Here is a 14,150-nt window from a genome sequence, read left to right on the forward strand (position 1 = left end):
ATGATAAAATAGATGGGACTGTGATTTGTAAGCATACGGCACAGTGAATGCAAGTTGTTCCTGGAGTGCCCAATCCCTAGACACTGGGATCTCACCCCTCAGTTGTAGCCACAGTCACTTCATTCTGGTGTGCCACCCCCCAGAGCTAAGCCATATACTCCTTACAGAAAGGAACAAACCCCTTCCTGGATGCTCTTGTGCCTGGATCTCGGCTCCCTGAGATTTCAGGGAGATAGCAGGAATTACTTTCTCCATTTTAAGAAGGAAGAAACAAAGGCTCACGGTGCCAAAAAACTTGCCCCAGGCCACTCTGGTGAATGCAGAGCTCAAGGCCCAGAGCCCAGATATCCTGATTTCCAGTCCAGGTCTCTGCCCAGTGGACCAGACTGCCTCAAAAGACCCTGCTCAGCTGGCAGCCCCCCAGCTTTCTAAACTATAACCTGGCTTGGTCAGAGGTTGATTGTTATAAACATTTAACCTGCCCCATCTTTCTAGCCACATACCCACATCTTCGAAAGTGAGGGAAGAATTCATTCACAGCTGTTTTCTTTTTTCTTCGCATAGCATGTATCATTTCTTTCTTAAGGAATGAGATTTACAAGTAGCCTCCTGCCAGCTTCAGCTCATATAGGATAAAAGCCAGCTCAAATATTTTGGTAGATAACCCCGGAGATTCAGAAAGCCAAGTGCTGAACTTGAGATACGGTTTCCAGTTCGAGAGTGGACAGGTTGCGAGTGTTTGAGACCCTGCCGCCTGCCTATCTGCTGCCTGCCCTCACTCATCCAGGTGTCCATGCAGCAGCGGGGTTCACAGCAGCCACTGCCTGACTGGCTTGCTCCTGCACTTAGCCGACTCTGATCCATTCCCCGCATAGCAAGCAGACTGCATTTCACCTCTCAGTCCTTGCCCAGAACTCTCTAGGATTTTAGGCTTCACTCAGAATATAGTCCACATCCTTACCAAGGCCTGCATAGCCCGGCATACTATGGCCCTGGCTGTCTTTCTGAACTCACTTCCTCCCTACTCTACCTCTCCTCCTTCATTCCAGTTACACCATGCCCCAGATGTGCCAAGCATGCTCCTAACTCAGGGCCTCTACACCCAAGGCCCCTTGTGCCAGAATGTTTTCTCCCCAAAACCTCAGGGCTCCTTCCCTCACTTCTTCCGGGCGTCTGCTTATACCACCTAATCGCAGAGTTTGTCTTAAGAACGACCCACACACATTCCTTTAATTCTCATTCTGTGCTGTGTTTTTCTTCCTACATGTTGTGTCTTTATTTGTTGCCTGTCTCTCCTCTCTAGATTGTAAGTTCCAGGGGAGCAGTTTGTATCCACAGCTATGACCCCATCTGTGAATTACTGAGCATCTATTCTGGGCCATGCACCAGAACACAAAGATGAATAAGACTTGGTCCTTGTGTTCACAGAGCTCACAGCCAGGTGGAGAGAGAGCATTGTCAATACAGTATATGTTATGCTATGATGCAGAGAACACAGGGCTTCTTGCAGGGGAGGCTGTGGTGAAGGAGAGAGCTACTGGGAGAGCCCTGGGGGCGGGCATACCTGATCTGAGTCTTAAAGGGGATGGACAGACGTTCATCAGTTAGAAAAGTAGCCCAAAAAGAAGCAAAATAGGCAACGGCACAGAGGCATGTGAACCTAGTGCTGCCATCTTGGATGCATGTGGGAGAAGAGAAAGGGGAGGCTGAGGAACAAGCAGGACCAGGCCTAGAAGGGCAGGCTTTGAGCATAACATCCCAGGCTTAGCCTCATGCCTGGAGCTGCGAGGAAGGTCAAGGAGCCAGTGAGAGCCAGGACTCAGATTTAACTCTAGGTGGCTTCAAGTCTATATCCTCAGAACGGTGCCCAGCAGGTAGTGAGCACTCAGCGGTGGGTGCTGCTCTCATCATCTTCCTAATGCTGCCTCTCTAGCCCCTCAGGTGCAGCAATTAAGTCCCAGTGAGAGGAAGTGAGTAGCTGGCCCAGGGTCAAAGGCCCACTAGAATCAGTCTGCTCATCGTGTGGGGGAAGGATTTGGGCCGGGAGGAGGGAAATCAAGGAAGGAATGAGGTGCCAAGCTTCAGATGCCCCCACAAGGCTCAAGTGTGAGGGGTGGAGGGGGGATTCCTTTGAAGTCCAGTGTTGGGCTCTTAAAATCCATGTGTATTTTGCTTATTTGAACTGGATTCCAGGGAAGGAAAGAGGGAATGATGGTGTATTCCTGAGAGAGGGTGCTAAGGCAGTTGGGACTTTCAGGGAGGAGAGAGGTTTGGTGGGATTGGCTGGGAGCAGCAGTCAGGGCACCAGGACAGGCAAGTTGGAGCCTGAAAGGCCTCCAATCCCAAAGTAAGGATGAACCCAATCCCAAGCTTCCCATGTGGACAGGTGGAGAACCACAGTAGTTTCCTGGCCAAGGAATGGCCTGGAAGACCAGTGCTTTCCAGAATTGACTCTGGAAGCAGACTCAGTGGGATAAGCGGAGACAGAGAGGCCAGTTGGAGACCCTTGGAAAGCCCTCCAAGTGAGAGCATGAGGCTTGGATCTAGACAGGCCAGAGAGGATGCACCTAAGAGACAGTTTGCAGGAGAGGCAGCATTTCATGGAGTCCAGCAAGGGGCCAAGTGAAGGAGGGCGGGGGGGAATCAAATGAGCCTTACTTCTGTGAGAGGGTGCCAATTTGGTTTTCCCATACCAAAGTTTGGGGTGGTGCCAAATTTAGGCATGCCTCACAGGCATTCTCTGCACACTTGCTCCCTTCTGACGCCACACCTACCCTGTTCCATCTCATTGCCCACAGGGTTAAGAGGAGTGCCACCTAGAGGGTGTCTCCTGGCAGACACCTGGTGTCACCAAGGCCTGTGAGCCAAGCCCCACAAGGGGTCTGGACAGTCCTCCAGGGCCAGGGCCCTGGGAGCTTGCTGGAGTCAGGTGGGCTGGAAGGTTCTGATAGGTTAGCTGAGCAGCCTCATTAAAGATTGAGGTGGGGAAGCCCACTTGGTGGCTGGAAGGCGTATCAGTTACCCACTGCACCAGCCAGGCGACAGAGGAGAAGAGGTAAGTGGCCCAGTGCGAGAGGTGCCCCCGGCCTGTGTCGCGAAGCCCTGCCCGTGATGGTCAGCAGGGAGTGGGCCTTCCACTGCTTTTGCTTCTGCCACTGGGACTGCACCGTGCTTTGCAGAGTGAGCTGTAGGTGATGGGAGCCCCTCTCTCTCCTCCCTGCTCCTCATGGGCCTCTCCTTTCACTCCCACCTGCTCCGGGGGTGGGGGTGGGAGTGCTGGATCTTGGGGCGAGTATCTGCCACTGACCAACTACGGGGTTTGCAATGACATCCTTGCGGAAGCAGCAGCTGGGTACTGGGAGGCCTGAGCTTCTGTTCCAGCAGCACCATTCACTGGAGGCGCATGACCTCGGGTAGCTTTTCTGAGCCTCAGTTTCCCCACCTATAAAATAGGGTTAATAAGCCCAGCCATGGATGATTGGGCAGATTAGTCACAAAAAAAAAAAAAACAATGCAGTGATGCTCGGTAAACCATTAAGCATTAAGATGTGGCAGATTTTTATTGCAATTTGTTCTGTTTGAGGTTCATTTTAAGGTTAGTTTTGTGTCCTGAAATAAGCATATTAGGAAGACAAAGAATATTCTGCAGGGAAAAGAACTCCCCTAAGGAACACAGCCTAGTGGGCCCAAACAGTGGGGGTGGGGTGTCCTGGCCTGGAAGCTGGAGACTGGATCTAGCCCTGCTTTCCCCATTGTGAATGTGAGCTTGGGCAAGCCCCTGCCCTTTCCCTGGGCCTCGGGACCACTCTACACAAGGGGTGCTGCTCGCCGGTACATGGGCAGCACCAGGCCCCCTGCTGTCCTTTGTCAGAATTCAAACGCTTTTCCTCTCCAGTGTCTCCTTGTTAGTGCATGACTGCAAGGGCTGGGTGCTTCCCACTGTGGCCCTGGTCAGTCCCCCGCTCTCTGAAGTGCCATCCCCACATCTGTAAGTGATGACCTTCTAACTTGACAGGTCTTTCAAGGACCTGTCAAGCTCTTTCAATCTGAGCTCCTAGACACAGATTTACCTATTGGTCACCATGGAGCTGAGCTGTCTCTGCTAAGCCCAGGGCCAGGGCTTAGGTAGGAGGCTCTGTTGCAGGATTTCAGTGGGTCAGTTGGCTCTGGTAATCTGAGTAAGACATGTCAGCCTGCTTGAGCCTAAATTCACGTGGTAAGAACTCAGCAGAAAAGACTAGAAAATTCACACCGGGTTCCTTTAAGCAAGCAACTAAGCTGTCTAAGCTCATGTTAGAATAGAGTGGGTGACAGTCAGGTATTTGTCTCCTCCTGAGCTGAGCTCGGAGGATAGGGTTCAACACTAGCTGCCTTTGTTTCCCAAAGACAAATGCAGAGCTGTTTGTTTATTAATCAGTGCTGAGCATAAGTGCACTGGCGTGGACAGAGCCCTGGGTCGGGAGACATTTGTCGTGGGCTCTGGTCCCAGCTCTGCCACCAATTCCTGTATGGCCTTGGCCAGGTGACAGTAGAGATAGTGGCCAGACCAAGCTTAGCCCAGTTCACAGGCTCCATTCTCGCTTAGACACTTGCTCGCTTGGTGATAGGAATGGCACCTGTGAGGAAAGCAGGGCATTGTAACAAGAGGGAAAGGTGTGCCGGGGATGGCCCAGTCTCGCTGTAAAATGAGGGGACCCTCTGGAAAGAGGGAAAGGAGCCAGCCAGAAAGATGGCAGAGCAGGGAGGAGGCCTTAGAAGGACTTGGGACTCTGCCCAGCTCAGACCAGGTGGCTGTCGTTTGTTGGCCAGAAATTCCATCAAGCATCACTGAGCAAGTGCTGGATCCTTTGTCTCTGGCACTCCTGGCATCTCAGGTTCTATCTTTTCAGGAGCCCCAGGGAGACTTCCCGTAGAGACTAACTGGAAATGGAGCCCATCCCTTTCATCCCAGAGGAGCTGGGGGCTGGTCTCCCAGAGCCTCATAAATGTTCAGGGGTGGGCAAGAGGAAGGCCTTCTTCAGGAGGAGGGGTCAGTCGTGCCTCGCCTTGTCTGCCTGCCTTTGGCTGTATAAATTAATGCATTACCTCAGACAGGAGCCACACTGCTCCCTGCCTACCCTGCGCCCGCCATACCTCGCGGGGGATGGATCGCAGAGCAGGGATTCTCCTCTATAGGGACTCTTAGACATTTATTTGTTTAGAGGTAGTGCATGATTTGGAAATTCAAAAAGAGGAATATAAGCCCACAATCCCGAGATATCCACTGTTAACATTTTAGTGTATTTCCTCCTTTGTCCTTTAGAGTTGTAGAAATTTGGAGCTGATGGTCCTTGGTTCCACCCTTCTCACTTTATAGAAAACGGAAGCCCAAAGAGGAGAGGGACTCCCACACACCTAACTTACTGGCAGAGCTCCAGCACAGTTCACTCTGAAGGGGATTCGTACAATCCAGAGCCGTCCAGAAGAGCACAGCCAAGGCGGGAAGGGACTGGAAGACAGGACAGGGACCAAGGGAGGCCTGGAGGGGAGTGCACTAGGGCCACCAGGCCAGCACAGAGAGACGGCCTTTGTGGTCCTGACAGACCACTGGGGGCAGTCCTGGCAAGACAGATTTCACCCTTTGGGAAGAATACTTTGCCAGTGAGAACCACCCACCCCGGCTAGGGCCTCGCACTCGAGGTCAGACCGGGTGGCTCCTAAGGCTCTCTACAGCCCTGAGAACCTGTCCAGCTCCTGGCCTACCTCTCCCAGTGCCACGTAGATGGGCATTGAGGCAGCAAGGCCATTGGGTGCTGGCAATGTGCCACACTCCTGCCCAAGAAGGGGCTCCGCCAGGGGGCTCCAAGCCACAGCTTCTCACACTCGCACCAGGGCTGGGCTCCCCTTCTTGCTCTCCCTGTCTCTGTGTCCCGCTTGACCCTTCTTCCTCCATGTGTCCTGTCCCCCTGCAGTCTTGGTGACTCTGTGGAGGGCTTTAGAGTCCTCTGTTTTGGGGTTGAAGCCTGGCTTAACTGTTGACTGTTCAGAGGCCACAAAGATGCTACTTCAGTTCTCCAACTCTTCAGCTTTCTTACGGGTAAAGTGGAGCTCACAGCAGGATTTCTAGGACAAGGGAGGCTAAACGAGGTGGTTTCTGAGTCTCTGGCACAGCATCTAGTACATAGTGTAATAGACGCTCAATAAACTCGAGTTCTCTCCTTACCCCAACTCATTGTATTTTCTAAGTGCCACTGCCACTGGTGGCCTGTGGTATCTCACTCACTGATAGCTCGTGAGGCCCAGTCCTCGGCTCAGCCACTGTTTCCCGCTCTGGGAGCTTATGAGCCATTAGACTTCTGCTGTTTTCTCTAAGACTGTGTCACTCGCTCTAGGCTCGCCCAGTGGCTGGAGATGCTCAGTTTGCCCGGGGCCAGTCATCCACGTATTTAACAAATATGTATTGCATTGACTATAGGTCGAAAACTATGGTGAGTACTGGGAATACAGAGGTGAGCAAAAACAGTTATGTCCGTGGAGTTGAAGTCAGGCTGTTCTGTTGGCCACGCTCTTCCTCCTGCCCTTCCTGGCATGTGCAAGCATATGTCATGGATCCTGGTGAACTCGGACTCACATTCAGAGTCCCATGAGCAGGTGCTCTCCTACACCTGGGCCACGCCTGACCTGGTTCTGTCCTGTGACCCGCCTGCATCTCAGCACCTCAGCCGGGCTATGAGGAAGTGGGAGGGGAGGAGTGTCACCTGCATCTGGCTCATTCTCCGTGAAGCCCATAATGTGCGCCCAGATTTTTCCTCTTCTGTGCTCTCCCTACCCGTTTCCACTACACCAGGACAGCTTTCTTGAAGATGGCAGTACCTTGCTTTGGAATCCTTTGTCAAATCCTTATGTCAGAGACAGATGCTATAAAAGCCTTTTGAAAAGGTACAATACAAGGACCAGGTATAAGCTCATCTCCTCCTCAGAGCAGCCTGCGAAGGGCACATGGCAATTCTTCGTGTCCCTGCTTGCAGAATAGCAACAAAGGAGAGTGACCGCCAAACGCCTGCAGTGTGTCCCAGGTAGAGATGTCGCCAGATGGGAGCCCGCCTCTTCCAGTGCTCACTCTCCAGTGAGAAGGGACTCGGACCTGCTGGCCCCACTCCCCATCATCATATAGACTCTGCCCTGAGTCTGTCAGCTCCTGTCCCCTGTGGCTGGCCCCCTCACCCCACCTCACCACCCCTCCCTTTCAGGAGGGCTCATGGCTGAGTCTGGCCCAGCCTTCCCTCGCCTCTTGTATGGTTCTCCCCACCTCATGGTTCCTAGGAGTAAAAGGGCTTCTCTCACTCACCACTGTGTTTGGGAGGAGTGGGTGTTTGATGGAACTTAGACTCGAAGCTGGAAAGTGGGCCTCCAAGACAGCAAGAAGTCAGCTCCTTCCCAAGACTCATCACAGTCCAGCGGGCCCTGGAGCAGGCCAGCCTGGACTTGAGCCTTGGCTGGGTCTCAGCCTCTGTCCTCCTGTAGCTCTTTGTGTTCAGAGAAGAGGTCAGCCACAGAACCTATGGCCCGGCCTGCTACCAGTGGTGAGCCCTGCCACCAAGGGCTGGACCCACATGACACCATGAATGCCCAGCCACCCTGCTCTTGTTTGATGTTGGACCTGAAATTTCCCTTTCTCTTTTTCATTTGTCTGTGGCGTGATGGATTCTTTTATTTTTCCTTTTTTAATTTTTGAATTTCTTCTCATGCTTGTTTCCTATCTCATCCTCTTTATTTTGACTTGACAAAATTTGTCTGAGATGAGTGAGAAGAGGGTGAGAGTTTTCTTAGTTGGAGTCCCAGGTGAATGGGCCAGGCCCCTGCCTCGGCAAGATCAGCTCCCAGACTCAACAAGCTTGGGACATGGGGCCAGCGTCACAAACCCTGTGGCTTTGGGCAAGTCCCCTCACCCCTGAGAACCACCACCACTCATCCTGTGTACTTCAGGGGGCCGTAGTGGAACCAGCCGGGCAGTGAGTGCACGCAGCCTGTGGAGAAGGTGGCGCTCCGCCGAGGGGACCACACCAGCAAGGCCGCGGGGGCAGAGGGCCACTTAAGCCAGCACACAGGCAGGTTCCTGTCCGACTCAGCAGAAAGATCAACAGTATGCTTTCAACAGTAATGCGAACAAATATTTCCAGCACTTTATGGCTTACCATATGCTTTTTACTCCTAGAGTTTGTTTGTTCCTCACAGCAGCTTGGTGAGGTACCACTGTTAGCATTAATTTATTAGGACTCCCGTTTTATAGATGAGGGCACAGTAGCTTGCCTAGGGGTGCATGGCTAGGCAGATGTGAGGCAGAACTCAGGCCAGGTCCTCTCGTGCCCACTGCCTGCCCAGGTTAGTACCTCATGGGAACAAGACAATTAAGATGTGATCCGCAGACCATCATTGCCATACATTTACTGTACAAAGGAGGGCACCTCATGGCCACAGCAGGTGACTCTGCACTCTGCCACTGTGTGCAGAGCCACAGGGTCCTCTAGCAGAAAGGCATCTGAAACTCACAGCCCTGCGACGAAGGCTGGGTCAGCAGCCCTGTGGCTTTAGTTTGTCCCTAAGGCCTCTGGTCAGCAGAGGGTACCTGGTGCTGGCAGGGCATTGTTACACTGCTGCATCCTCTCTGGACAAGCATGAACTTGGGGGACCCCTTCTAAGCCCTATATCTCTGTGGCTCACCTCCTAGGTTTTTCTTTTCACTCAAGTCAGTTCAGCATGACTCCTTCACCTGAACTTTTCCCCCAGGGTGAGTGAGCTTGAGCCCCCTCTCCCTTTCCCGACTTAGTTCAGTAGAATATACCAAGTATCTGATGCGAGCCAGGCTGTGAGTGTGGAGTGCAGAGTGAGACGTGCTCTCTGCCCGCAAGAAGCCCAGGGTCTAGTACAGAAGAAAAGGCAGCTCCCAAATTACTGGAATATGGGTGAGAAAGCTGTGAGTTTTTAAGAGAGGCGCATGGGCACCGGTTGGTGAGAAGGAGCATGAGGACCTGGGGAGGGCTTCATGGAAGAGGTGACCACTGAGCTGGGCCTGGAAGTCTTGCTTGGTGGAGACGGCAGGAAAAGGTGACCCACATGGGTTGAGTAGTGCACAAAACACAGAGAGACGGGAAGCATGGTGGGGCCGGGCCCATTGTCCAGGTGCAGGAGGTCGGCTATGGAGGACTGTCAGGGAGACGCAGCCACAAGGTGGGCTGGGGCCTAGCCTGAAAGCCTTGAATCTTATTCGATGGAGCCTGGACCCAACCCTGTGCAGGTCATGTCTGTGTTTCCCAGACATCACTTAGGCCGCACTGTCAGAATGAGAGAGCGTGGAGGTGAGGGTCCAAGAGAGAGATGCCGAGGCTGCCAGGTGGCGGCAGAGAAGCAGGGCGTTCTGTGGGGCAGCCAACACAGCAGCAATAAGACTCCGTTACCTAACGAGCCGTGGGAGACAGAGAGGGAAGAGCTAGGACCCCCACCATCCCCATCGCCCTGACTCCTGTGGGATCCAAGCTCAGCTCGGGCGGCGAGAGGTGGCTCCAAGGTGCTCATCTGCAGCACGGGACAGGTGCCACATCCTCCGCCTTGGCTTCTGCCTGCATCACGCAGGGAAGTCATGTGTAGTGCCTCACCACTAGACATGAGGGAGTCTGATTACCAGTGGCCAGGAGCCTTCCTTAGCTACTCCTCCCACTGAAGAAGCACCTGCCAAGGGGCTGCTGCTTGGAGCTTCCCAAGGGCCACCAGCAGTCTGCAGCAATGACCTTCTTCCCTGTCCCTCCCCACAACTGCCACGGGGAATCTGTGCCAGGGGGCAGAGGGGGCCAGGAGTAAGGAGGCGATGGGAACCTCAGGTCTGTCACCTGAGGTTCAGGTCTGTTACCCTGGGTGACATTGGACAGACCCCTGTGCCTTGCTGGGCCTTAGCTCCCACCCCTAAAACAAAGGGACTGTACTTTATAATGTTCAGGGCCATGATGGCTGAAAACAATTGAACATTTTCTTAGTTTAAGAAGAATGGCAAGCCTTATATAATCAATGCAATCAAGTGTTATCCTTTCCTGCTCTGTCGTGTCTAAAACTCCAGCCAATTTTTAATTAGGTCTTAGGTGCAGGGGCCAGAGCCCCCTGGAAGGGCCAGGGCTCCTTTTAGACTTTGCCAACCTCTGGAGAAACAGGTTGGGCTGGTGTTGGGAGGACGTCAGCCCAGCAGGCAAAATGGGGAATCCAAAGCGCACAACCACACAGGCCTGTGTGTGTGCAGCTGGCTGCCATCGGGGTCCTGACAAGGGTGGAAAACAGTTACAGTGACCTGGGAAAGGCCAGGCCACAGACACAGAAGGATCTTGTGGCAGCTGGTGGAGCCCAAGCGTGGAAAGGCCTCCATCCTAGGGCCGGGCCAACCCTCAGACCAAATGCTAGACTGGGTTGCTGGGACAGGGACTCAGCCCCCAGAAGGACGAAATCCAGATCCAGGAGTGAACTCAGCCGTTAAGACCCGGTCTTAGAACAAGGCAGATGTCCAGTTGTCCAAGCCGGAGCCCAAGGCCTGTGCCAAGCTCACAGCAGAGCAGCTTAGGCACAAGTCCCGGACGTGGAGCTGAAACGCCAGGAATCCCTCCCGCCTCAGCCAGGATGAGTGGCAGTCGGGGGGCGGGGGGGACACATGTCCGCAGCACCTTGCACACCATCCAAGGGCAGCTTATGAGTCTGCCACATTCATCCTTCTTTCTTCAAGCTGGTCTCAATCAAACACCACTGTCTGATTGAGTTTAAGAAAGAACGTGGCATTTGCAGGTGGTTTGCATCTGCCACTTGCTATATGTAAGACCTTGGACGTGCCATTTAGCCTTTCTGGGCCTGGTTTCCCAGCTGTTACAAGTCCTTATGGGAGCCTTCTTATAGGGCTGTGAGAATTAGAGTTAAATTTAACATTAAATTAAACTAAGAAAAGTGCCTGGACATTGCTCTGGTGATGTTCACATATTCGTTCCTTCTGTTTCTTGAGAACAAGGAAGGAAGAACCACTAAGACCTTGGTCCTCTGTGAAGTAGGAGGGAACAGGGGTGTCCCCACATCATCGATGCAGTTGTAACTTGAATATTGCTGTGACCCTATCCTGGGGCAGAAACAAAGCCACTTCCCCATCTCGTCAGGGAGGTGTGAGAGCAGCTTGCCCAGAGTCCCTCCCCCAGTCACTGCGACTCTCTGCAGTTCCCTAGTGACACCTGAGCTGGCAGAGAAGGAACAGTCAGCTCTTTCTTAGGTGGGGGCAGAAGCTTAACTGTGGCACAGCACAGGAAGCCCTGCACAGGCCCCAGCTCCAGCCTCCTCTGAACAGGAGGTGTGCACAGCAGCCTTCGCCTATGCCAGGGTCCCTCCTTCAGGGTCCAGGACAGGGTGTGGCCAGAAAGTTCCACACCAGTCTAGAACAAGGGGAGCAAGGGCAGGGCCTGGCTCCTTCCCACCCGCAGCTCCAGACACCCTTTGCAGACAGCAGGGGTCACCCCAGGTCTAGAAGCATGGGCCTCAGCTCAGACACACCCAGGTTTTAACTCTGACCGAGACATCCGCCAGCTGTCAGTGTCAGTCCTTTGCTCAGAAAGTGGAATCAAGTGGACTTGTTAGGTCTGGCAATTCCCAGTTCCCTGGTGATTTTAATTAGAACATCCTGATGGGATGTAAAGAGGCCAGATTCAGTGTTAAAGGGTTGAGGGGATGGTGGCCAGCAAGAAGGTCGAAGCAGCGAGAAGATAGTTTGAGAGAGAAGGTGAGCAGGGTCAGTAACTGAAAGGGATAATTTTTAACCATGTGAAAGTTTGGAACCCATTTATTGGTTCAGAATGAAGAGCTGTGAGAGAGAGAGAGAGAGGGTGATTGAGAGAGGAGACGGAGTGAGTGGTGCACAGGTGTGAGTGAGGCCAACATTTAAAAAGATTCTTAAGGATATCTCTTCTGCACCCAGAAGGTGGGCAGAGATAGAGAGCACTCCAGGTGGGTTTGTTGGGGCCTTTCTTCCTCTAACCACTCCGTTTCTGTGCTTCTCTGCCCACAGGCCCCTCCAGCCAGCGTCAGGTGCAGAATGGCCCCTCTCCTGATGAGATGGACATCCAGAGAAGGTAACCCAGCACCCGCAGGGGCCAGGCTGGTCATCTCCCAGTCAGGCTGGGTGGCCAGGGGTGCCTTCAGTGGGTGAGGACGCACCAGCAGCCAGGGCCAGGACTCCTAGAGGCATACACTGCGGGGAGGGTGCAGGGTGCAGGCCAGACCAGGAAGAAAGGGGGGGCTGATGCGCAGCCGCTGGTCATGGACACCAAGACCAGGAATGACTGTGGGAGTCTGGCATTCTACAGAGAGTGCTGCTGACCTCCAGCGGGACGTCTCTCAGGGTGACCCAGCAGGGCCCAAGTGCTGCTCCCTTGTCGCCTCACTTGCCCTTCCCCAGTGTAGCAGGAGGCAGTCCAGGCGTGAGGGATTCAGCCTGGGGGGCAGTCACTCCCATGGGATGGGGCTAGGGACCATAGGAATGAACCCCCTCACCCCATGGAGCTTCTAAAGTGTTAGCACAGGGGGGAAGAGGAAGGGCCAAGGCTGTTGTCCTGAAATTACAGAGTCGTGGTGGGTCCCCACGGAGCAGCCTCCCAAGGTCACATTGCCCTGAAATGGCAGAGTCAGGACTTGAACCCAGGTCTGCCCTCTCAGCGATGGGTCCTCTGCCTCTTCTGTCGAGGGAGATAGGGCCTGGCCCGGGCCTTCCTCACTCAGCTTTGTCAGATAGTGAGTCAAGCTGTAGCTCTCTGTGGCTACACTCATGTCCAGCCCTGGACTAGGAGTCAGGAAAGCCGGCTTTTGCCCCCACCTATCCCTCTCACCAAATGGCATAGGGACTTCTCCCAAGACCTCCTCTCCTCTGGCCTTTTCCTGAGACTAAGAAATGAATGCCTTGCAACCTTGGGCAAGTTCCTGCTCTAAGCCTCCGTTTCCCGGTTTGAAGATGGTGTTGGCTTTGCTCCCCGCCTGTCTCACCCACTCACCCTCAGGGCTTTTCTTACCGTTGTCCCCATGAGCCAGCTGAAGCCCAGAGAATGGAAGTGACTTGCCCAGAGTAACCAGAGAGTCAGGCAGAACCTAGACTGGCAGTCAAGTCTCACTCCAGCTGCAGCTCCCTGCCAGGACCCAAGGCCAGCCCCACCCACAAAAGGGCGTGAAGGAGTGAGCCACCAGACACCAGGTGTAAGCGTACAGGCGTGGATGGCTAAATGGGTACTTCATTTCTCTGGAAACTGCTTCGTCACCCGCAGTGCTGAATTCTGTACCCCAGGGCCCAATCCAAGCTGTGTGGGGTCACTGGCCGTCCGGGAATGGGCATACCGCCTGGTGGTCGGGGTGTAAACAGCAGGGGACACACACACAAACACATATACTTGTCCCAAGGCAGGACCACACGCATACCTGCCCCCAGATGAGACCACATACGGCCGGACACACACGCACACACACACACACCTGCCCCAAGACGAGACCACACGTGGATAGACACACACACACACCTGCTCCAAGGCGGGACCACACACAGACACAGACACACACACCTGCCCCAAGGCGGGACCACACACATACACACACCTGCCCCAAGACGGGATCACACACAAAGACACACACACACCTGTCCCAAGGCAGGAACACACACACACACACACGGCGGGGAGACTCTCGCTTGTCCCACGCCAGTTTACTGGAGGCGGGCGGGGCAAGACTTAGTGACGCAGAGACTCCAAGCATCCAAACAGTACCATAGGTTCAGACCTGACTTGAGTATTTTTCACACATCCTCATTTTACCATGGTTTTCTAGGTGTGTGGCTCCTGCTGGGGAGGTTTCAGCAGTTTGAGCAGAGACACTAATGTAGATGCTGCTGGGAGCTTTTCAGACCTTAATGCTAAAAGGGGCTTTTCTGTAATTTTTTTTTTTTTTTTTTTTTTTTTGAGATGGAGTCTTGCTCTGTCACCCAGGCTGGAGTGCAGTGACGCAATCTTGGCTCACTGCAACCTCCACCTCCTGAGTTCAAGAGATTCTTCTGCCTCAGCCCCCTGAGTAGCTGGGATTACAGGCGTGCGCCACCACACCCAGCTCATTTTTGTATTTTTAGT

At 53.6% G+C, this 14,150-nt stretch overlaps 1 protein-coding gene across 7 annotated transcripts in view; it reads left to right on the forward strand.

The window, feature by feature from the left end:
- Positions 1–14,150, forward strand: part of EVL (Enah/Vasp-like) — a 172,694-nt gene that overhangs the window by 140,043 nt on the left and 18,501 nt on the right. For all 7 annotated transcript variants that reach the window (XM_054529793.2, XM_024231255.3, NM_001132696.1 and 4 more), the window contains 1 exon segment: positions 12,056–12,119. In XM_054529793.2, coding sequence (XP_054385768.1) covers positions 12,056–12,119 — 64 coding nt within the window.

Source organism: Pongo abelii, chromosome 15 (assembly GCF_028885655.2).
Source record: "Pongo abelii isolate AG06213 chromosome 15, NHGRI_mPonAbe1-v2.0_pri, whole genome shotgun sequence".
Lineage (NCBI taxonomy): Eukaryota > Metazoa > Chordata > Mammalia > Primates > Hominidae > Pongo > Pongo abelii.